This window comes from Apostichopus japonicus, chromosome 12 (assembly GCF_037975245.1).
Source record: "Apostichopus japonicus isolate 1M-3 chromosome 12, ASM3797524v1, whole genome shotgun sequence".
Lineage (NCBI taxonomy): Eukaryota > Metazoa > Echinodermata > Holothuroidea > Aspidochirotida > Stichopodidae > Apostichopus > Apostichopus japonicus.
In genome coordinates, this window is record NC_092572.1 from 1,570,134 (window position 1) to 1,595,531 (window position 25,398).

Genomic DNA, 25,398 nt, shown 5'->3' on the forward strand with positions numbered 1-25,398 from the left:
TGTTAAAAACTGTAGTTTTTGTCAGCTCCGTTAACTCAAATATAATCGTAGGAACATTCAGGCCTACTGATTCAGTTACCAAGTTTAGCCGATGTGATTAACTACATTTAGCCTATATCCTATTACAAGCCTTCAGTTGGCCACTGCGTAATAAAATACATACAGCCTACCTTAACACAAACCGTATGCACGACGACGACAACGTGCGTTCTCGTCTTTTCTATGACTTGTCATAAGTTGTTGCACGAACAAAATGTTATTAAACTAAGCTAGCAATCTTACGTGATACGCGCTTCCTATAAATTCTTATTACACTGCTAAATATAAACGTTTATTTTGTCTATCAGTTAAGTTCGTCAAATGTATTAAAGTCCAGACATTTTACAATAAACAATAGTCATCCTACTGGAAAAATTGTTAAGAGCACTATCGCTGTCTTTCTGATGTAAGATGTAAAAGATCGAACCGGAAACAAAATCTGCCGATAATATGATAGCATATGATCATGATGAAACTGTGGAACATTGCACAAGATCGCATCTAAGGACCTTCGATTGTTCAAACACTTCTCAAAGGGGATGGGGCACCACTTACCCTTAGACCCCTCCCCCATATCAATCGCAAAATGTGCCCGCCGCCCTTGCAAGTTCCTGGCTACGTTGCTGAGTGGTAGTATTCTTTAAAACTGATCCAATCGACTGGTGTAATTTAAATGTAAAATAAAACAAAACTGTTAGCAAATTGCTTATCCACTAAAGAGTCTGTGTAAGAGAATGTGTCAAAGTAAGAGGACCTGGCGTTTAGATCCTAGCAGTATCTTCTCCAGAGGCAGAACGAAAAGTTATAGTAACACAAAAAACAAAGATGTAAGATGATTAGTGGACAATGAATGGAGAGAGGAAAGCAACCAACAGGGGGGTGGGGGGGCAGGTAGGAGATAACTGAAGAAGGACAAAAGAGAGAGTAATTGAAATTACATTTCTTCATATCATGTTCACACAGCTTACGAAATACTCTTGTAAATTATCGATGTTATTGGTTTGGAAGAATATGAATAACTGGCGAGGATTATGAGTGTAAAGCTGACTTACGGGGTTATTTATATAATCAATGCTGTAAGCTTACACACCGGTTACAGTACAATAATGCTAAGGGTACTTTGAGCATACTTGAAGTTGAAGGCCGATACCTTGTGATGAACTGCAGCATGCGCTCAGCTAGTATACAGCTTATCCTAAATATCAGGGTACCCGAGACGGAGAGAGAGCAAAATGGCTATGAACTTAAACTGTCACTTCGTGTGGCTTTTTATACAACATTTTAATTCAAATGTGGAATTTTAGTTTAGAGAGCCATTTCAGATGGGAAAGCCGTAGGTTGCTCTTGGAAGAAAAACCCACCTTACGATGAACCGGCCGGGGATCGATCCCCTAACCTCCCAATTACAATGCCTCGTTGCACCGCCTTCGTTCACTCGGCCACAGAGCGGACTGAATATTAGAAGCAAAACTGTGCTCATCCTAAATGCCATAAACCAGATCTAAACCTTTTACTCTCTGCTAGTTTAGCATCGTATCTCTTGTGACCTGTTCCTCTACTAATATATTTGTTTTATCTATATGTACTTTCCCAATTCTCGTGTATTCTTTTTAAGGGATGCTTACTCACAAACCTGCACTTCCAAATATACCTGTGTTAGAAAACTGTCAATTTCACTGGGATTGTCTTGTTCTTGTCAATGCTATATACTTTTATTTTTAAATCTTGGCCACTTCCCTGAAGGTGAATTTTATTACTTCAAGTGACGTCAATGACAATTTGTCTGATATGATCCAGATTCTCATGTTTATAATATTACTAGTTATTATTGCAAGTACTACTGTGCCAACAAGATTAATAGAAGGTTCCTGTACTCCTATGCCACGGTCACTGTAAATTGATGAAATTGTGCGTAATTTTTTGCTCGACAAGTTAAATTATATTTAAACTTAAGCCATGATGCTTCATGAAAGAACTTACCTTAAATCTCCTCAACTTCGTCATCGATCCTAAAGTACAAGTGTTTACAGTGTCATGTCATATTTCTCATTTAGTTCCTTGCATAACCATCTTACTTTTGGTACTAGCTCCTCTGCGTCACAATATTGACTTATTTCTATTACCTCTAAGATCGATATGCATATAACGGAATATATTACTTTCATAATAAAGCTGCTCATACCAAGGTTGCGTTAAGAAATTCTTACTCTATTACAACTCTATTTTTTGCTATCAACAGTCGTAGGGGTAATCCACATGGACTTGACGACTAAGGTTATTTTTGACGCGTGTAATACGATAACAAAATAAATATATAAGTATTTTAAACTCCTTAAAAGAGACTAAATATAAAGAGTATTCAGTATTTAGCAATAAGATTTCTTCAGTTATTGAGAAACAAAAGCACATTGTTATTATGCTAAGCTTTATAAGCTAAGCTTTGTAGTCTGGTAACATCTAATGAGTACTTGGAATAGCCAATGGTGTTCTAAAGGTTACCGATAGCCGTTAGAAGCTTATTGAAGAGACAGAACATCGTGGCACAGAGATTGGTAATATTAGAGACTTCTTTACCGACTAAGGTGTTAAAAATGCCTATAGAAAATCAGTTCAGATGTCAATACTTATTTTCACTACGATGCTTTTTCCTTATGTTGCCAATGTATCACGGCTATGACGATACCTCTCCAAGTACCGTGCAAAATATATGGCAAAGTTATGTTTTCAATAGTTGTGTACGTCACATCATTTTTATTATAGGCCAATAACTATTTTGCCTTTTTTGGGAAGTCATTTACAATATATTATTTACCGCTTTTCAATGTCTTTCCGAAGTCATAGCTTTTTACTTTAAGTTCTTATTGATTTTCCTTTTCAACCTTTATGTCTCAATATTTAATGGGGCTGTAACTTAATATATTTCTTATTCAATCGTTATTCAAACTCGTTACACATCTTCTAACGTTTCCTGTCGTTTATTGTCTTGTAACTTTGCAGTTCACTGTAATCTGGTTTCGTTAGAGTGTTGCCATGTAGTGGGTAGACCGAGATTGGAAGTCCTGTCTCATCTTAGTTTATCAGTTCTTCTGCTTCCCTTTTTGCGTTTGCCTGTTAAATTTGCTCTTCCTCGACGTCTATTCCACAAATGTTATTAATGTTCTTCAAATGTTCTTTAATTTTTAGAGCAGTCTCATGAATCATTCATTTATTTGAAAATTGTATTTATTCGAGGTGCATAGAAAACGCCTTATCATTGGAATCTTCTTAATCATGATAACTTCTTGTGATGCAAAACATGTAACATTGTATAGTAAATGAACAGTCACATTCTTGACAATTATTTTGGGTAACTGTTGCAACCTGCAGTCATTAAACGTAATTAATATGTTAGTATTTGGATGTATCAACAAAACAAGCAAAAAAGCTAGGGTATAGAATATAGTACTGATTTTATTACCTACAGAGAAGTACACGATTGAAAATGTGAAAATGAATGTAACAAATAAACAATCAGGATTTCTATAATATTTTATTGAAAGGCAAATTCGCTCCTATACGCTCAGACAGTGGAGGCGTTTTGCTTATCAGAGTCGTATTACATGTAGAAATAAATTCACAATTTAATTCAAAATTCAGAACTGCAGTTTTTAGACATAATACGCCGGCTTTCTTAAGCGAAAAGGAAGAACCTATACTCACTTTTAACCTTATTAAAGATCAATTTGAATATTTACTCGATTGATTCATCTATTTGACTTTAAACAGGCTTTCTGCTACACAGTAACTAGACAGCTAATCAATAACTATATAATTGTTGTATTCACCCTGCACAATAAACGTTATATTGTTTTGGTTGTCAGAGCAGTAACGTATCAGTATGTCAAGTAAAATGTTAATTAAAGCAAATCCATTACATTCCAGCTATTCATGGACGATTGAGAATTTAACAGAATATGTTAACCGTAATAGTTTATACATTGCTTCAATTTGACATTTACAAAAATATTAATATATCATCTCAGCTTATGGAATCATTACACATTCCTATATACATTCAATACACGTTGCTCAAAACCGCTAACAAGAAGGAGAAATGTAGTCATACCAAAATGGTCACGTATTTAAAAGTAACGGGAATAATAACACGCAACACATGTAACCTACGTTGATAAATATTAATGATGAGAATGGAAACGAAACTTTACAAGAAACTATTTTCATTGTGCTCGAACCATGATTGATTTAAAATGTCAATGTCCATCAATTAGCACGTGTGATTGTAGCTTAAATATCTGAAACCAGCTGTTGGGCTTATCTTTATTTTATTTCGGAAATTTCCTTCAAATATATATATTTTATTTTTATTTTTAGCTAATAATTACACAGTGAAAGAAGACAGCCCTCACTTTGTATTACGTGAATGTCGTTTTCTGTTAGCATAACACTTTTGGTAACAACTTTTGGTATAATTTTTTTTTTCAGTTTTTACTTTGAATTTATGTCAGTCCTTTTTGTAGACGGGTTATTGTAAATACCTTTGTTTTGTCTGGTGTTAAAGAGTTAAACCTCCAAGCGAGTTTCAAGCAGTCCCGGGGGCAACAATCTCCAGGACGGGGACACAATATCATATGCCAGTAGCCCCACGCCAACACCCCCTCCCCTCAGGTTAATGACTAAATCGTGTAGGCGAGAGCGTTATATGGCTCATAATGACTCGTGTATCTCTAAAAAGGAATTGGAACAATGTGCTTCATGAGATTATTAATTATTAATGTTTTATGCTCATCTACTCAAGTTCCCGTTCAAAAAAGAACCGTTCAACCGAGTTGATAATAAAGCCCGTAGCATTCGCTTTTCTCCTTTCCACTATATTTTGTGTTGATAGTTAACAGCTTGTTATCACGTAAAATAAATATAACAATATATGTATATTATAGTTTGGTTAGCAATGCCATTAATAATAGTTTTACGTGTTGTAAGTATGTTTCGAGGGTTCGAGGTTGGAGACTGGTTGGCTCTGTTGCTAGTCATGCTGTTGTTATTACCATGTAACTTATTATACCTTTAGTTCTAGTAGATTAGTTATGCACATAATTATGTTCACAAATAAATGTAGGTTAATGACTAAATCGTGCAGGCGCTAGCGTTATACGACTCATAATGACTCATGTATCTCTTAAAAGGAATTAAAACAATGTGCTTTTTGAGATTATTAGTTATAAATGTTTTTATGCTTATCTAATTAAGCTCCCGTTCAAAATAGAACTGTTCAACCGGGTTAGTTTAGTTTAGTAGAAAAAAAGGACCAGGAGGGACACTCAAATCCCCATCAAAGGACCCTATAGGAGAGGGAAAAAAAACTAAAGACACAAACACTCAGACCCGAATACAATGCTTAAAGAGCTTGTCCAAAGCATTCTTAAACCCATTGACACTACTTGCAAGTACAACTTCCTCAGGCAAACCGTTCCACTCATTCACAAACCCTATTATAAATAAAAGTTATGCCGAATATTATTTCTACTTTGTGACTTTTGGAGTTTATGACAATGACCTCTGGTACAACTTATATTAGCAAACATGAAAAAGTCGATAAAGGATAAATTTTCAAAACCATAACCAATCTTAAAAACCTGAATCAAGTCACCACATAACCTCCTACGGTCCAGTATGGTGAGATTCAACAGTTGTAACCGCCTATTATTAGGAAAACTCTTTAAGGAACTAATCATCCTATAGTAGCCCTCCTCTGGACCATTTTAAATACTTCCTAATCTGTGATAATGAAGCCCGTAGCATTCGCGTTTCTCCTTTCCGCTATATTTTGTGTTCATATTCAAAAGTATGTTGTATTATCACCTAAACTCAATATAACAATATATGTATATTATAGTTTGGTTGGCAATGCCACTCATGATAGTTTTAGGTGTTGTAAGTGTGTTTCAAAGGAGGTTGGAAACTGGTTGGCTGGATGCTAAGCTGCTAGTCATGCTGTTGTTATTTAATGTAATGTATTATACCGCAAGTTCTAGTTGATGAGTAATGCACATAATTATGTTCACAAATATATGATATTCACGTATAATTTCACCGATGACAAGTATGGGGCCGTAGCCTGCGAGAATGAGGGTGGTAGGTGGGTAGAGGGGACTATCCCGTGAGATTTTACTTCTCAAATGACAGTAGGCCTACCATAAAGTGAATACATGCACAGCATAGTATTAGTTATTCCGTTCGTTTTAGCGTAATTATACATGTTTTCTTTGTCAGTTGCGTGTAACCTCAAGATTATAGGCACGTATTGTAGGAATGGCATTCATTAAGAACATATAAAGGTTTATTTTAACCGTTCATCACGTATGTGCACAATCGCTTATGTGATGACCATTTGTTTGTTTTGGTTTTCATGAGCTTTGTTAGATGAACGTTTCGCTCACATATTGTCGACATGGTCACTTTTGGGAAATGGCCCACCCACCACAAGTGTATTTGAAAAGGTCATGGTATATACGCACATAAAGAAAACAGCACTATGTTACTGTTTCTTTATGATAAATAATACGATACATAATACTACTCGATGTTCCTATTCTACCCAGGCTACGGCCCTGAAGTATATTTTATATATTTATATGTTTACGATTTAGTGACCATGCCAAGATACCCAATAGTATTTTTAATGTGACTATATTATCATATTTGTGTGGATTTTTAAACATCTGTATAAACAAGATAATTTTATTCTTGTGTGCAAAGCTTAAGAATGTTTTCCTTTAGGCAAAATTTTCAATTTGTTCATGATGATGGAGGCTCTAAGTAAAACCTGGACGTTAAATAGAATATTAATTTAAGTCTTATCACTTATCAGATGTGACTTTTGTTAAAATATATTTATGACTGACACATAAATCACCAAACAAACATAAACAAACTTGAAGATTACTAGATGGGAGTCCGCCCAGTCGCTATCAACGTGGCTTCGCCCCTGGACACCATCAGGAATCCAAAGGCTGACCACTGGAACTAAACCTATAAAGTCTTTGTACCCGCTTATCTTTATCAATGTTCAGTGATTAATATCCACGCTCCTACCCCCCCCCCCTATTTTGCAATTGGTATTGCGGCCCCTGGTTTTAAGCTGTATTTTCATATTCTTGAATTATGTACAATCTTCATATTACCAACATTGAGATGCTCACGAAGAGCGCTTTATTTTCCGAAACCTGAGAGGAAGAAAGAGAAATGAAACATAATATAAGAAATGAAGTTTTAAATTTTGTTTGTCCTTCTTGCGCATTGTTCGAATTTTCATTGATAAAGAAGGCTTAAATAATAAAGTGGTAGTCACGGGTGCAAGTCAATTGTAACTACAGTGTTGAAATATATTACTAATTGGGATATTGAAAGACGATATTGCGATTTACATAAAACTTGATTTACACATTTCTTTGACGTCCTGTTGTGATTACGGTAGTCGCAATGAGAACTGCACCAACATACACCACAGTCTACAAAGAAATACACTCACTCTATTTTATTAGTATTTGCAATTGTTATGCAATCTGGATCCTCTGAGAACTGAGCGTTGTAAAAGACCACTTGATTCTCCACTTTTGGTAAATAGTTGAGCAGACGGATCGGGTTAGCATTATATACCTCCACAGAGTAAGGCTTTACCTATTTGTATGAAATAATATATAAATATATTAAATTCCTATATTAACATCAGCTATGAAATAAAATAACGAGTTATAGTATTCAAACTTTTAATATTTTAAACAACGCAGAGTATATAACCATCATTTACAGTTCATGACTTTTCTTCAGGGACAAACTTAACTTCATAATTACAAACTTAAATTTGTAGACTTTGCTGCAACAATACTTTTTTGTTGAACCAGGCGAATAAGAAATGCCACGGTTCTGTGTAAAATACTGTATGCTTAACGCGTCAATATAAACTAATGTCTAACATTACAATTCACAAAATTGTTTCATATGAGTTATATCGCAAAGAAATCCATATAAGTAAACGGCTAGATCAATGTAGAAATAGAAACCACTTACGTCTGTTTCATTGAGAGTCTTTAATAGATGCAGTATTGCTTCTTCATAGTAATCACTCCTGCTTTGTCTGAACACCAGCTTCTTCATTTGTAACATTCGAGCATATTTCTTGTATTCGTCTACGGTTTTTGTTCCTACTTTTAGTAAACATGCTAACATATCAAAGTTTTTAGATTCGATAAGAAATGTGATGGTTTCAGACTTATGCGCACTGAAATTTAACAAATGTTCTACTAGCGGATCTCCATCACGTCCTTTAATAGTTAGGTAGCGTGACGTTATTAACCGAGTAATTAATGGTGACCTAGTTAAGTAATTGTCTTCCCTTATTTCCAATGCATCTGCCATACTTGGTGTGTGAGTTTTCCATGGCAGTTTCCCTACAGAGCTGGGTATTTTCCACCCTTTTCCAGACATACCTTTTCGTAAAAATTCGTCTCTTTGTTTATTTGTAAAGCCTGCCAGTTCTACTTTAGTGTATAGTCCTTGGAAAAGTTCCTGGTTATGTTCAATATTATCGGATGTAACCCAGATTCTCATATTTTTGAAATGTTCTGGATTTCCTTTCAAAAGGTTTTCTACTGTCAGAGTATCTGTATTTCTTTTGTCAATATTCCAAGGAGTGGTAAGTCTTGACCAATCGTTAATTCCATCTAACATCACAATGCTTTTTTTTTCTTTAAATGCTGAACTTAGTTTCTGGTACGCTTGCTGAGATATTTCATATTTCAAAAGTTTAAACGTTTCCTCTAATATATTGGCGCCTTTAGGAACATAAGGAAGCTGAAGGTATATCAGCATAAAATCTTTGAGAATTTCTCCTTTCATCCACCTCCTTGCTATGTTTCGGAAAAATTGTGATTTGCCAATACCACGTTCTCCACAAAAAAGCACGCGTTTATCATTGCCGTTTAGGAATAAGGCATCAAGAAGTTCATCCTCTTTGGTCACCGTCTTATATCTTTTTCCATTTTTCATATTTAACGTTATCTTGTAAGTGCTGTCACTAGACCGGGTTCCTCTAAAGGGTATGTAGCTCTGCTTCAAAGTTTCCATCAACGTATCTATATCGGAATCGAACAATATCATATACATTTATAAATTTACATTAAATAACTTTATTTTATTATAGCACAAGTATGATGCCGATGAAGACTTACGGCATTTGTTATAAGACCCATTTAGCACATCTCAACAACAGGAAGAAAAAGAAAAGAAAGATTAGTTAACGTATGAACCTTATAACTACTAAGTAGAAGTCACAGTTAACTTGTCTTATATATGGTTTAGAAATTCTGCAGCTGTAACATAAGCTAATATTAAGCCAACGTATGTGTATTTGGTGAAACCCAAAAAATCATAGCATACAAAAATGTTAACAGCTACCTTGTTTAAGACACCTCAGCAATAGTACCAGTAAAAGCAAACCACCCACTATCATGACGAATACCAGAGTCATCCAGGCCGTGATGATGTCTTCGTTAGCAGGATTGTCTGATAAACAAGATAGAACGTCATTATTATTTTATTTTATGATCCATCCATCCGTCCGTCCGTCCGTCCGTCCGTCCGTCCGTCCGTCCGTCCGTCCGTCCGTCCGTCCGTCCGTCCGTCCGTCCGTCCGTCCGTCCGTCCGTCCGTCCGTCCGTCCGTCCGTCCGTCCGTCCGTCCGTCCGTCCGTCCGTCCGTCCGTCCGTCCGTCCGTCCGTCCGTCCGTCCGTCCGTCCGTCCGTCCGTCCGTCCGTCCGTCCGTCCGTCCGTCCGTCCGTCCGTCCGTCCGTCCGTCCGTCCGTCCGTCCGTCCGTCCGTCCTTCTACTCGTCTTTTAATGTGTCATGTTGTATTCTTTCGTCTCAGTGGTATTTAAAAATTACGTAAAATTAAAATGCGAGATATGAATCGTTCTCAAAGGTCATACACGTCTTTGAATTGTAAGAATTGCCCTCAACTGTAGCATTTTAGCAGGGTGGCTTACGTGGTTAATGTGTTCCTGTGTCACTTGTGAACACGTGTGTTTGACTATATCTCATCCTTTATTACATGTATCTTTCAATCTAGTTTTTTTATCAAGTTTAATGTAGAACTTTGCTTACTATTTACAGCATTTGTTTCGATAATTGAGTTTCTAATTGAAGTAACTACAGTAAGTAACTAACATCAGTAAATTAAAATAGGGCACTTCTAAGCAAATGCATCTTTCAAAACACTAATAACTTGGTCCCTCAATCCATATTAAAGACTAGCACAGTTTTGAATAGCATGTTAAGAGCTTTCTATGTTTAAGCACGAACAATGGTCACAACGTGCTCATTTATGTCCTGTAAAGGCAATCATAAAACCATATGTTTAAATTTTCTGCATTTTGTTTACATGTTCAAAACTGACTAATCGCAAATGATCTCACTGATGATTCCATATCTCGTGAATTTAAGACTAATATCAAGAGAAATAAGTGGATGCAAGAATGTTCATGTTCAGAAAGAAAAGAGACGTTTATAAATTACCTTTGTGAACATAAGTAGAAGTCGTTTAAATTTCTACAGATGGTTAGCTATCATTTCCATTGGTTTAAGTTTTCAAGGTTACAAGAATCATTAATCCATTAAACTTATTTAAATGGCTGAATAGGCGTTAAATATTTAATTTATTAATGAAAATTCTGGTCTCATACCTAGCTTCTTCTACCACCATCATCATGGATTAGATACCTCACGTCTGTTCCATTCAATTCTCACTATTAGATAGGCATATGCGTAAACAATGTTTCATACTGGAAATGAAATACCAAGCTACAATTATACAGGAAGTTTGACAGAATGTACATGCGACTAATATAGACTAAAATCTTACCCAATGGAATTTGAGAAGACTTCTCTTCGTTCGTACTCTTCTCTTTCATTTTCTAAACAACACTTTTTAACACAAACGAAGTGTCAGTATAATAATTCCTTTCTTGCGTTTTATCCCAGGTGTCTTAAGGTGTCTTGCTGTATGTTGTTCGAGTTATTGTCACACTCGAAGACAATTTTGGTGTTGGGGACACTGTGTTGACGTAAAAATTTAAGCTGCTAGTTTGGGAACTTTGAAGTGTTACGTTGAACTCGTCACAGGTGTGGCCATATGTTAACGCAATCACATGGTAAGGTTGGAGTCACTATTGAAAAAAAAAGGCAAGAAAGAAACAACAGTCATCGCTTGGCGTTGATAATTGCCAAACATTTTCTTAGGCAATCAGCTTTGGCAACCGAAGTATCATTTTAACATCAAAAACAAATTAAGCTAAGCAGCTAAACGTTTTGAAGTCCGGTTTAAGTGAATAAATGCAATATTAACTTGTTGTTAATGGTATTTAACAAAGCTGGTAGGTCTGCGCCATCTCGTCATTTTGGTATGTTCGTAATGGCCAAATTGCGGTGAATTAGTCAGTGAAAGTTCCACCTTCGATATAATTGTATTGTAAAATAATAACAAAAGCTATTCCGCAAAACACGTGTCTGCCTCACCTGAACATACATACATGAACATATTTATATAGCGCCTCTCCCATAGGCTGAAACGCTTTACACAAAAAGTACAAATAGAAAAACCAGAATTAAAATAATCATCAAGGTAAGCAATACAACCCTCCAAAGCGTTAAACAGTACCAGCATGATTTTAAACTAGCCGCAGTACCTCACCGCAAGCCAATCTAAGTGTATTAAAAAGTTTTGATATTGACATATTTTGGAGAACGAGACACCACCAGGGCAGTTATGTTCAAAACACGTAGTATTGGTGTTAAAGTATAATCAGAAAAGCCGTGTAAGAGTGAGTTACAGTCGTCAATCCTATAAGTAATGAGTACAAAAGCAACATTCTTTGCAGTCTCACAATTTAAGTAAGAAATTTGTCCCAGATATCTGACAAACATCATATCAGATAACCACACATGTTGAGCATGAGGTACTATAGTTTGATGTGTGTCAAAATGACACCTTGATTAGAAACATAATCAGAGTCAGGAACAAACAAATTACCAATTAGAAGTTTTAAGTCTGCTAGAACAATCGCCTTTTTGCCATCAAGCACAATAAACTGGGCTTTATCATGATTTAGTTTTAATCTATTTGTAAGCATACTGATAAAACGAACATCATACTCATCTTAAGTTATTGCTTAATTGTGTTGAGAAAGAAATAAATGATGCTTACTTTTACAACTTTTCATATCAATAAAGACCAAATCTTTAAAATACAAAGTATTTGTCGAAAACTTACACAAAGAATCCGACCACCTCTGCTCCACTCAATTAGTTGTTAAAAGAGCCACAGCAGAAGAGCGTTATTTTGACATCTTTAAACTGTTGCAACCATGTCATTTTTCATGAAAACTGTATTACTTCTTACTACTAATACGAGAGTTGGGTTAATGTGTCAATATTTTAACGACGGGCTCATTAGCTGTATAAAAATACATAGTGTACGACATATGTCTTAGCATTCATTACCTTTTAAAAGCTTATTCGCTGACCTCCGTCAAAAACAGAAAGTAAAGTAATTCCTGTTACTTCATTGCTTGGACCTTACGTTTAGTTGTGCAAATGAAATGAAGCATTTTCATGAAAGTACAAAAGAGTAGTATATTGTGCTACTTCAAGATATAAGACAATTAAATGTTGAATTCGTCACTTAACGGAGGGACACGCATTTAACAACATTTCTAATACCCTTGTATGGAACCAAAAACTCTATATAGAGGAGTTTGCCATTAATCAGGCAACAGTATACGACGGTACCAAATCCATACTTATTAATCTATTCTGAGGAACGTTTCTGCAAGTCATAAACGCCCAAAGAAGTGCTTCAGTTCGAGCTTGGATAAATAAAAAATCATACACTAGAATAAATCAATGCATCAAACGCAGGGGTAGTTAGTCTGTCACATTAGAGTAGATAGGACAGTGTATTTTACTATTGGTAATGATAAGCTTGGTCATCTTTTGCATGAATGAACAAGCTGTTGTGTATTCAAACTTTTAATCCAGGGAACCAGTCAGATCTAGTATAATGATGCTGACTAGGTAGTAGGAATGTGTCAGCATTATAGGGGCAGGTATGAATAGGGAAGGCTTGGGTAGACTGAGAATGCTATAGAATTGCTCACAATGTCCAGGTGATCCTATTGTCTGCGCTAATAGATGCAACATATTTTCTTTACAATGGACTAGCTATTACATGTATAGGCTAGTGCTGAACAAACACATCACTCTTAGCTAAAACACCATGCTGTGAGAGTCATATGATTTCTATATGTATATCTCTTGGTAAGGCGCCCGATTTAATTTTCCGTTGCAACACATGGCATGGGATTTATTTCACTTATGAAAACCTATATAAGCCGGGAGGCCAAAATGTTGTGAATTTGGATTTCATCATTTGGCAAGAATTGTGTTGGGAAAAGTCGCCTGGGTACCAGAATCTTGATAGAGTCTGAGGAGGGCAGCTGTTTGTTGGCAGTATTGGATGCTGACCTGTATCGCTACAGCTGTACTACGGGGCTTACCAAGGGACGTCGAATGTGATATCATTGTAAGTAAAACTTTGACGTAAAGCATGTATTTACAGTAAACATTATTTGGTTAAATATTGAGATTTGCTGTAAGGGAGAAACAATGTAAAAGGGTTCGTAATTGTTCTATGAAATTCATTTCCATGTATGCATTATTTATGGCATTTAGGTAATGAAAGTATAGCATGCATGAAAAGAGATAAATTGTGTTAAATTAGTGAATTTACCGAAATGAAAGATATTATTTTAATGTGCCGCGCCTAGTTTTGAAGTTGTACGACATGTGGCAATAACATTATTCTACAAGCGTATAAAAGTAAAGTTATTTTTACGTTAGAAATGAGTTTAATGTAATTATAAAATTATTTAGGTCGACTTTTGGAAAGACCAAAATGATGTATAATTTTTAGTAAATGATTCCATTTACTAGCGGCTTGAAGTTATTATTTTGGAAATATGAAAATCATCTCAAAATTGGTTGAAATGAAAGCATATATATATATATATATATTGCATTGTGAATTGGAATTCAAAATATTATAACAGTTTTGGGTTCTTGCTTATTTAATACAGTGCCACTTTTATATCCGTTTGGGATTCAACGAGAATAACGAGTGACTTTCATCTTACGGGGATAATCAATTCACACTGACTGGTGTAACATCTTATACTACTGAAGAGCGGTAGAACTTTATGATTGTAACATCTATAGTTACGAGAACTGTCTCTTACTGAGAAGCATTGGACACTGGAACATCGTCGAATTTTGAACTTTAAATATTGTGTTCACAAGTAAACTTATTCTCAACTACTGGTAATATCGTATTGTAAAATCAACACTATTGAGGTATGAGTAATTACGTAGTTTTTCTGGGGCAAACAAACTACTTGGGCATTGAGTAAATCATACGTTTTGGAAAACAACCAAATTTTGTCTGAGCACCTAAAACATGTTAAACTCCTGTAAAAGGTTTCAACTTTGAAGTATCTCAATTCCATGCTTGCAGCAGGAGAATATTAGAATCCATGGTATTATTGACTTAGAATTATATTCATTTATTTATTTAAGAAAGAAGAGACTTTGATGAATTAAATTGGTATTATTAAGATTACTTGGATGTCTTTGTGAATTACTTAATTGTACTGTGTCTTTATATCGGTCGGATAGCCTCCATTCGAACGCGCTAAATTGTACCCCGCTTTTGTAGGTGACATAGTCATAAAATAGTTAACAAATTACATTTTAGTTGTGATTCTCTATTATAACAAGTGGCAGAATGAAGCTATTACTCAGCTGGTTTCACTTTAACATCATTACATGGGAATTGATTCCTATATATAATCGCGTTTGCGTATACACAGTGCTTGCATTACAATGCATATCATGAACCAATTAAGAGCAATATTATTTTCTTTACTCAGCCTGTCGCTGATAATCAGCGGTAAGTATGTTAGTACATTAAAATGTGTTAATGAATGTCTAAAAGTATAACAGCACCCAATACTAAATTACCACACGTTACACTTCGCAGATGGACAAGAACAAACAACTGAAATTTGTGAAGAAATTGATGATATTCAGCCATTTCCCACCACCGTATGTAATACGTTGAATTGGGATCCTGTTCTTGTCTGCCTTGTTTGCCCGGTTGGTCAAAATATCGACGTGGAATGGATCATTGCTGAGACTCGAATTGCTTATGGAGGCATGAATTTGGGGAACCGTAATGGAGTAAGCGTAGATAGCTGCCATGAGACGAATGCTTCTTTGAGTGTGAAACCTTGTGACGATAAGAATAAATCATTTATTCGATGTCTACAGGGAGAGGAAGTGTTGGCCAAATTTACATTCATATGTAAAGTAGACGGTGAGTAAACTGTATTGGTTATGTAAGCGACAAGGAATTTATCATATATAATTACAAGATGAATTAGAAATTACCCCTCAAATATGTGTCTATTTAATTTAAAGTGTACATTTAGCTCGTTTTTGCAGACAAAATTGAAAGTCCAAGAGATCAGCCTGGTGAACTCATCTTCAATTAAAAATTAAAAGAGATTTTCGTAATGATTATATAACGACATATCTTAATAATTATGATACATCTGTGTTTCAAGCGAAAATTTAACTTCAGTGGCAATGGAAGGAAACGTTAAGTTTCATTTTTCTCTCTTTGCAGACAAAGCTATAAATCAGAGCAATCCACATGGTAAATTCATTTTCAATAAACTAATTCGATTCCCTTTAATAAGTATACATACTGTATTTTATTAAGTATGTGTACATCGTATGTGGCGGGCGGCTATGGAAGGAAACATTAACTGTCATTTTTTTCTCTCTGCAGACAAAGATATAAATCAGAGCAATCCACATGGTAAATTTATTTTCAATAAACTAATTTGATTCCGTTTGGTAATTATGCATAATGTATTTTATTAAGTATGTGTACATCGTGTGCTGGACGCGAAAATATTTGTTTTGCCACTTGTTTATTTCCCTGCAGACAAAGATAATAATCAGGAAAATCAACATGGTAAATTCATTTGCGATACAAATTTAAATTAAAATTTCTTATATAACAATTCACAATGCATTTTAACAAGTATGGCTTCATCGTGTGCTTGAAGCGACAAGCAGATTTTACTGGCAATGGTAGAAAACATAACTTACGATAACAAAATAGCTTACGATATATCTTTTTGTGTGTATACTTGTGGCAATAAGTCATTTTAATATAGTGTAAAAAGAAATATGGTTAACCGTGCATCAAGGCGTTGGTTTAAGTCTTCGCAAATCTTCAACAGGGGTTGAACCCAGTCTCTCTAACCTGTTCTTGTTTAATGTTACATAATTCTTAATATATTCCAATGAGACGATCAATATTTAACTGATTTTGATACAAAAAAATGTCAACAATTCTTGAGAAACGATATTTTCTCTCTTTCTCATAATGACAGATACATTGCCTCCAACAACAAGTAAGCTTCGTTCATAATGCCGCTAACCGCTGATGTGATGATAGTTTTAATCAAAATGATATATATCTAATATCATTTTTGGATTATTTTGAGTACATGTTTAGAGCACCAAGTGTACTTATTTTTACGTGGAAAAGGGAAGAAATGAAGTAAACATATTCGCTTCTGAATCAATAATCTCATATGATGTAGATCCTCATTAAGTGATATTTGTTTTTCATACCGTTAATTTATTTTTGTTTTAACTATTTGCTGTATACAGATAGTCATCCCAATTTCAAATTAACCATGTACATCACCGTTGGAGTAACACTTTCTCTGGCTGTAGGCTGTACTCTTGCAATCTCGGTACATTGCTCCCTGCGAAAACGTAAGTTTGATCTAAACCAAAAGTTTAAACTCACCCAAACGGTTCCTGCGGTATACCGAATATTGAATATTGAATGAAACTGGGCTGTTGTCCCTGGTAACAAGGTACTCATGCTACTGGATTATTTCTGCCCTCCAACGCAAAAGGGAGGCTGTATAGTCATCAATACGGCACTACATAATGGTGATATGGCTCAATCATTAGACCGCACAAATTGTAAACCTAAAACACTAGTTCGAAACCCACCATGCTGACGCTTTTCTTGACTTTTGACATTGTTTAGGGTATTCCTCTCAGTTTTCTATTGTTCACTTATAAAACAAATATCAACAGCTTTCAGTAAAATTTAAATACAATTTTCCTCTATAATAACATATTTGCATTGATTATACCGTCGTAAGTTCCAGAAGCTTGTCTTCTTCCATCATTTTTCATCTAACGAATAAATCAACTTGTATTTCTATGGAATGCAGGATAAATGGCATAAATCAACATAGCCTATGAACATATATACTTTCTTCCAACATATAATGATAACAGAACCTAATAAAATTCATGCCACAAGCAGAAGCCCTGGCTGTCCCATGATGTGTTTTATTCCAAAAGTTATGATCATTTGCTGGTATTTGACAATCTTTACCATTAAACACATCAACTGGTTTAATGTGGAAAGACTCGGTGTGAATGCATAAAACAAAACACTTGATTCTGACTCAAGACTAGTAACTGGACAGGGTAAGCATGTGGTCAATAGTTCCACTCATATTAAAGGAATAAAGAGGGGGCTACATTGTGGCCATTGGATTGTCCTCTTTTTCTTATTTGCATTAGCAACTACCTCGTTAAGCCCGTCATAACAATTTTGAGAAAACTACCCTTTCCTCCCACATTGGTATGCACAAGTTAACATGTTGTTTTTTTAATATTTATCTTGTTTGCATTAATTATCAAATTTTTAATCAATGTTGTTAAATAACCACTCATATCACTTATAGGAGGCCGTTTCACAACAAGCGAAGGGTAAGCCATATTGAACTTTATTTAGGTTCTGAGCCAATTCAAAATTACGGTAAAGCCTAAAAATATTTCGCTTAGGAAATGAAAAAAAATGAAATTGATTTGACTTCTGTTGAGATTGGTGGAACACTTGTAGCTGTTACTCAGAGTTTCACGCGTTTATACGATCATCAGGACAGTTGTATGATGACCGCGTGAAACTCTGCGTAACAAGTACTAGTGTTCCACTAGTCAGAACAGCGTTATTTCAAAGGAGAATATGAAATCATAACTTTCCAAATTGTTCTCTCATATTTTATGGGTTAACAGAAATCTCACCATGTCGAGTATTTGCCTCTGAAAAATTGTGTTACATTGAAATTAACTATGCCGATTATTGTTTTGAGTTCTTACACAAACTTCATTTGTTTCATTCTTGTTATACACAACATAGTAACTTTAATCTGACTGTATACTGATGAATTATTTCGTGTAAACTTTTCCTTAGTTATATGTTTCTAAAATTTCTGCAGCAAAGTGCAGTTCATTCGGGTTTCAAGCAAAGTGATATTTGTAATTTATTTAGCGATTGTTATGAGACTAAGAATTATAATAACATTGCAGTCTAGTTAGCTACCCAAGTATCATTGGTGCACAAAGACAAGCTACTTGATGTTCATAAGTATGTTATATATTAACCTTCAGATTGACACCCAGCATGGACATGGAAGATAACGTTTGTTACGTAGGAATGGTCAGTGAAACTTCTACAACAATGAGTTTGGAATACATTGTACAAACGAATTTAACAGGTGACGCCCGTTGCTACCTTATTTTAACTTGGTTCTTTATAGCAGTTCATTGTGTTGAGTTTTGTAATAATGGAATTTCGTAAAGAGTAAATTAAACTGTAAAAGAAAGCTTCACTTCTTAAACGAGTTTCTTGTGAGTAGTACGAGTTGGCAATGATTATATGTTGGCCTTTGTTCTTTTTTTTTTCTACATTCAGATTCAAATCGTCTTCATCTCAAACCGATCCTGAACGAACAAGTGCTGTCTGGTGTACCCTTTGAATATTGGAATGCTCACATGACGGTTGATGGTTCGAATAAAATGGATTGTTTCGCAAAGAAGCTATCAGGTATATAGCACCTCTTGAGAAAAAAAGAAAATTAGTTTTAATTACGCAATTTGTAGATTCGTGTAAACGGTTAAAAAATGCACTTTCAGTATTTGAATTCGAAGAAAACTCAAAATAATACGGACATGCCAACATTATTTATTTTATTGTTACAATGTTTCAACTTAAAGTATAATATTATTTTACAAAGGCGAGTATTTGACAATGGGTCGTTATTGATTTCTTTCAGACAAGGCAACAATTGGCGACTATGCGACTCTCAAACTCCTTGCCGAGAGCTTATCATCGTTTCAAATGGGCGAGGGATTTGTGAAACTTTTACACATATCGACACAGACAAGTACATATCTATCAATATATCCATTTTGTGACCGAATTGGTTATGTCAATAATAACGCATGTTACTAAGTGCATTTGTGTATTATGAATTCTATTTGAATGCTTTGCTTATACTTTAAACATTCATAATATAATTTGAACTTGTTTCTCTAGTTCCGTTTGGTTTCTTCTATGAGACGATGAGATGTGGAACTCTTCACGACCATGTGATGAATCATTTCCGGAAAAAATCTCGTATTAATAAAACTATCAAAAGACAGCTATCTTATTTTTACCGACCCGTTTTGAAGGAATTACTCATCTTCGCAGTAAACATTGCACAAGCTATGCATTATCTCGCTTCTCAGAAGGTACTTTACCATACTTCAGTGATTGACATTTATGATAAGCGTGTATTTAGACAAGCCAAAAGTTTGTAATTTGTGTTTATTCATACGTGTTAAACATGGTCGAATATGATTGATCGTCCGTGAACGTCAGCAGGCGATACACTAACATATCACTGATGCACGGTATAGTCTCAACGACAGATGAATATAAGGTACATAACAAGATCACATCGGTTTGTTATATCCCGGTCCATCTAGATACATAATCTAATTCAAAGTAAACGAAGCAGATTAACCTTGTTGCGTTTAAAGTTCATTGATATGAAGTAAAAAGTTTAATGTTAGTAATGTTATCAGAAGGTATGCGAGGCTTCGAAAAAGAACTAAAAAAACTTAACTTTACACAAGAGAGGCAATGTTCAAATGTCCTGAATACATAGAGTTTCAATGAATTGCACTAACCAATATACAGTTATATATATACCATAGTTGATTTGACAATGTGAGGACATTATCATCGATATTATCACTTACGTAACGTCTAACAGATACACCTAACCTCACCATATTCTTACACAGCGGTAACCTTTCGAGAAAGTAGTTGGTTATATTCAAGGGTAGCATTCCGAGATGAAATATATGTTTGCTTATCGTTTTGTATGAATGATTAGGGTTAACCAAATGTTGATCGGTCTCGTAAATTGTTTGAGTTATACTAGGCCCAGTCAATGAGAATGCGAAATGTCCTATGCAGCCTCAGATGATTCCTGTTTATTATGAAGAACCTAGTTGCAAATTTAACGATGTGTCCTTTTGCATTCCTTTATACAATTGTTTTAGGTAAGACAATATTTGTCAATCTAAATATTGTTATAAGAATATAATACATTGATCCTTTCAATTCATCTTTACGTGGTCCACAGTTACTAAGACGTTTTCTGATGTTTTAATACTCTTTCCATAACATAAAACCAAATTTACATTTCTCTCGTAGTTTTGTCATCCAGCACTCTCTTTGAGGAAGGTACTTATGACGCCTCAAGGCTCCTGCAAATTATACGATATTTATCCAAATAATCTATGTATGGAGAGAATCAAACATTTGATGAAAAAGGTAAAGCTATGACATTAAAACGCAAGTTAATTCAAAGTACTTATTATTCATACTTATCACCACTCTTTAGCTATATATTCATTCTTTTTAAATAATCTCTTATTTTGTCTACTATTTAGAGCTTGCTCTCACAAAGAAAAAAAAGATTAATAATTAAGTAGGTCTTACGAAATACGCAGGAAATTTCTCGTTTTGAGGATTTGAAAGGCCTCCCTATTTCCCTATATTTTAGTTTCATAATATTATTATTATTAATCCATTGTGTATACAGACAAATCCTCCTACGGCATGGATGGCTACAGAGATATTACTTTTTGACAAATACTTTCTAAAGAGTGATTCTTGGAACTTTTCCGTTTTCTTGTGGGAGCTTCTGTCGATAGGTAATATTTCATAAACTGAATTACTTTGGAACCAACCAATTTAAGACTGTCAAATTTCATTCTTTTTTAGCGGGTGGATGGGGGAGAATAGTAGTTACCTTCATGTATTTTCATCTAAAACACTGCTTAGATATTCATATGTTATTCTCACATGTGCTTTACTTTTCTTGCAAGGTAAAATACCGTTTGCTGGTATCACCCAAGAAGATATCAAAGCAAAGGTTCTTGACGGATTTATGTTATCAAGACCGTACGTTTGTCCAAAAGATATGTAAGGAAGACGAATATTCTATATTAGCTTCATCAAAAAGTGTTGCAGAATACAATATACACGATAATAATATTTACTAAAAATAGCCGAAATGGAAAAGGAAAACGAATATCCTTATTGTGAATAGTAAAACATACTTCATAAATATGAGAGGCCAAATCACTAGAGTTCTAAGTGCACGACTATTTCCCAGAGTTACAATTTATTGGTTCTTAACTGTATTTCTCGTAATATCATAAAGTAGTTTTGTGACTCCACTTAAATCTTTATTGTGAAGTTAAGAAGACTAGCAAAGACATGTTTATGAAATATTTATGTCCTATAACTCAGCATACTGAACACATTTGTGTATTATGGCAGTGAAGAACGTATGTACAACAAAGATTCATATATATATATATATATATATATATATATATATATATATATATATATATATATATATATATATATATATATATATATATATATATATATATATATATATATATATATATATATATATATATATATATATATATATAACATGCTGTTAGTTAACGTATATGTACACTATATTATGTATTTGCTCTACTCCTATTTTGGAAATAACTTGTCTAAAATCGATTGCTCAATTGCTCATTTTGTGAAGTTTGTAACAAGTAACAATCATCCTTACGTTTTTCTGTATTAATTTGTTAGGTATCAGTCCAATCTTTTACTTGCTTTCAATTCTCAACTTTCATCAGGTTTCGAGTCATGGTGTCTTGCTGGCAAAAGAACCACACCATGCGACCTTCGTGCAGTGATATATTGCAATCTATACGGTGCGAATATGAAAAGTTGCATGAAGTAAGTAAACCATTTATAAGCAATATCTCTTAGAAAAAGATTTTAAATTACATCCGAGTCTGAAAATAACGTTTATCAAGTCCTTTGAAAAGACATACTCATATCAATGGAATAAATCGATGTTTAAATTAAATTTGTATTGCGCTGGCTTTAATGGTATGGAGCAATATCTATTTGCTCCTATCAATGTTTCAGGAAATTAATAATGGCTTGTACATGACGCATTGTATTACTTCGTTTTCTTTCAGAAATGTAAAGACTGTGATTATTCAGAAATCCCGGAGTGATTCTATGTCGATCGTTAAATCAGTGAATGGTGTTTATATATCGACGAGTCTTGACTTCCTCGTTTGAAGTTTCAAATTATCGTAAAATCTTCTTCGGTAAAAAAGAACCATGGGACCGAATTATACATAATGGGATAATCCGAGAGACCAGCATTACATACATATAACGCGAGGCTTATTTTGTTTCAATAATGTAAAAAAAAACGCTAAATGGTCACTGTTTGCACAACCATAACCACACTTTAAGGAATTTTGAAAGACGCTAATTGCTTTTTTACTGATACTATGATGGTTAATATTTATATGTATCAGATAATCAATGGAAGGTGTCTGTACTACGTTAATCATGGTAGTTTTCGGTTTCTTAACTGTATCTATAGTAACAATATATGAAGGTCATTAGTGCAACAACGCAAAGTACACACTAAGATTTGTTTCTAAATTTTCTTCAATTATGTCAAAATGTTTATAATCCAAAGAAGATCCCTCTTTGGAATGAAACAGAGAAATGAGAGTTTATCTTCATTCAACGTTGTGCTTAGTTATCAGCGATGTCCTGTACAAAACGACATACGTCATAAATTCAGTACAGAGCCATCTTTCAAGTAGCCTCAAAGTATCTAGTTTAAGGTCTTTAAATACAAAACGAGACACTCTAGCTGCCTATACAAAACAATACTCTTGTTATGCTAAGGTATCAACAAAAATATCCTGACTTTGATTTCTTAGATTCATTAGGAGAGTTTATTTTCATAAATAAATGATGAAATTGTGTCAATAGTTACGCCTGATCCACTCGTTTTATAATTGTAATTTGCCTACGTCATTATTTGACGTGGCAGTCATACGTTAATGATTGCGTGACTGCTTACACGTATGAATAAATGGCAAACCGAAAGTGAAACAAGCGTTTTATGAAATATCAAAGTTCAAATGGAAAGAGTACTTCAAGTAGCAATTAATCATTGGTACGCCAATTGAAACAGATAAGACTAGTATAATCTATAAAATACGGTTTTATGACGCACGGCGATGAGAACTACTGCCTCACTATGTACAGAATGATAACCAGAACATTGCACTATGTTTGCAAAGTAATATAAGATTATGTGTAACGCTTAAACGCCATAAGGCCAAGCATGTAACTAAATTACAGAAATTATCAACTACTATAAAAAAAATAGCCGCTGTAGGTATTTATAATGATCACCTTACTTTCAGCAACGATCAATATGACAAATTATCGTGTCCTATTACGAGTTAGTGTGTATAAAACCCATTGCATTTACCACTGAACATATATATTTTCCACAATTCACTCTAACATTACATTTTAAAACATACTGAGTAGCTAAAAAATATGATAACGCCACAACAGCAGTTATTATAATTGATTGAGGTTAAGATGACTTACCAACAACGTTGCGTTCTGTCTGAAACCGACGATTAACAAAGATGTTATGTCGTCTTGCACGCAAACGTACGTGCAGTGTTGTGCGGCTTATCAATGCTTGAACTTTGGATTGTAGATTATAAAGCCTGGTATAGCATAGACTTTTCTGCATTTATGGCAAACAAGTCTGTTATATAGATAATAAAATATGTTTACTTTGTAGGCGAGCTGTGTAAACCACCGATTATAAATAACATCACGAGATATCTATGAAGTAAAATTTGACTTTTGGGTGAATTATTCATAGAATAATACATACATATTCCTTACGTTAGGTTTGGTAGACTTTTGATAAACTACTCGGTTCCATAGAAGTTCATTGGTTTGACTGTTTATATTGACATGATATTCCTGTCTCATGTAATCCGACGTGAACCTTTCCGGTTAATGTAATTATTAAAATCATGGAAATCATTATATTTGACTAAAACACATTAATATTCGAATCGGTTTAGGAATTATAAAGATTGTACACCAAGAACATTACATGTACAAAATGGATAGTATTAAAAACATTATCGAACTGAGAGAACTGTTTTGTCGTTTAGTCCGAAACGTTCACAGTTTTAACATAATGAAAACGTTAGCCCAACCACGGTACTGCATTTAACGTCACTACCTGATGATATTAGCAAATACAGGACCAAAATCGTCATCACTGAGAAATATTAACCTTTATATTTATAACATGGAGGTAACAACTAATTGCGTGAAAACATCAAATTCATTTAGACTGTATGTACACTACAATGTTTTTGCAATAGATTTACGCCGTCGACAGCCTACCACATCTTCGAATGTTAACGAAGTGAGAAGGTTAGCATTGTCTGTTTGGTGCAATGTGTTTTGTTTAGAACTATAAAGTTGTATTCCTCAGTTGCAAAAAGTAAGATGAGTATATTTTCTTAAACATTTCATATTTAATGACTGCGTTACTCGTTCCAGACGCTTTCGATGATCATTGTAAAATATTGCTATATAATGACTCAACGAAGTATAATTTTCTTAGTTTCATACAAACAACACTTTTTAAGAGCTGACGTTTCTAAATAAAAATCAACGCCTTGATGACAACGTATAAGCCAAATTATGTGCTCTAGGCTATCTATCAAGCTACAAATAATATGAGGGGTTTATAAAGATGGATTATACACAATATGTATCAAGCTCTTAACAGTTGTATAGTACTGAAAATGAAACAGATTTTACATTTTATAATATATTATACGCAGGTTAAAACGCTCTTCAAATA

The 25,398-nt window shown here is 34.4% G+C and overlaps 2 protein-coding genes across 4 annotated transcripts; one reads left to right on the forward strand and one right to left on the reverse strand.

The window, feature by feature from the left end:
* Positions 1-5,881: 5,881 nt before the first annotated feature.
* LOC139977695 (uncharacterized) lies at positions 5,882-11,097 on the reverse strand. The gene is made up of 5 exons (XM_071987206.1): positions 10,956-11,097; positions 9,493-9,600; positions 8,107-9,170; positions 7,568-7,716; positions 5,882-7,262 (listed from the first exon to the last, which is right to left on the reverse strand). The coding sequence occupies exons 1-5, from the start codon at positions 11,002-11,004 to the stop codon at positions 7,235-7,237; spliced, it is 1,398 nt and encodes a 465-aa protein (XP_071843307.1). The 5' UTR covers positions 11,005-11,097; the 3' UTR covers positions 5,882-7,234.
* Positions 11,098-11,137: 40 nt separating this feature from the next.
* Positions 11,138-24,928, forward strand: LOC139977690 (tyrosine kinase receptor Cad96Ca-like). Of its 3 annotated transcripts, none has more exons than XM_071987199.1 (16): positions 11,138-11,258; positions 15,208-15,521; positions 15,999-16,028; positions 16,158-16,187; positions 16,612-16,632; positions 16,895-17,002; positions 17,998-18,022; positions 18,704-18,810; positions 19,008-19,139; positions 19,369-19,479; positions 19,632-19,828; positions 20,802-20,921; positions 21,193-21,304; positions 21,479-21,575; positions 22,304-22,406; positions 22,655-24,928. In XM_071987199.1, the coding sequence occupies exons 1-16, from the start codon at positions 11,242-11,244 to the stop codon at positions 22,691-22,693; spliced, it is 1,563 nt and encodes a 520-aa protein (XP_071843300.1). In that variant the 5' UTR covers positions 11,138-11,241; the 3' UTR covers positions 22,694-24,928. The 3 variants fall into 3 exon arrangements, with proteins under 3 accessions (XP_071843300.1, XP_071843298.1, XP_071843299.1); XM_071987197.1 differs by lacking the exon at positions 11,138-11,258 and adding an exon at positions 14,874-15,095 and having other exon boundaries at positions 15,186-15,521; XM_071987198.1 differs by lacking the exons at positions 11,138-11,258; positions 16,158-16,187 and adding an exon at positions 14,874-15,095 and having other exon boundaries at positions 15,186-15,521.
* Positions 24,929-25,398: the final 470 nt, after the last annotated feature.

What these genes read in the sequence shown, in the direction of transcription:
- LOC139977695 (XM_071987206.1), bottom strand. Translation starts at nt 11,004, where the DNA reads ATGAAAGAGAAGAGTACGAACGAAGAGAAGTCTTCTCAAATTCCATTG. An exon ending in GTCTTCTCAAATTCCATTGG is followed by an intron (nt 9,601 to 10,955) that starts GTAAGATTTTAG and finishes CTTGTTTATCAG; the next exon opens with ACAATCCTGCTAACGAAGAC. An exon ending in GCTGAGGTGTCTTAAACAAG is followed by an intron (nt 9,171 to 9,492) that starts GTAGCTGTTAAC and finishes ATTCCGATATAG; the next exon opens with ATACGTTGATGGAAACTTTG.
- LOC139977690 (XM_071987197.1), top strand. Translation starts at nt 15,029, where the DNA reads ATGCATATCATGAACCAATTAAGAGCAATATTATTTTCTTTACTCAGC. An exon ending in AAATCAGAGCAATCCACATG is followed by an intron (nt 16,029 to 16,157) that starts GTAAATTTATTT and finishes ATTTCCCTGCAG; the next exon opens with ACAAAGATAATAATCAGGAA. An exon ending in CGTTTCACAACAAGCGAAGG is followed by an intron (nt 18,023 to 18,703) that starts GTAAGCCATATT and finishes ATTAACCTTCAG; the next exon opens with ATTGACACCCAGCATGGACA.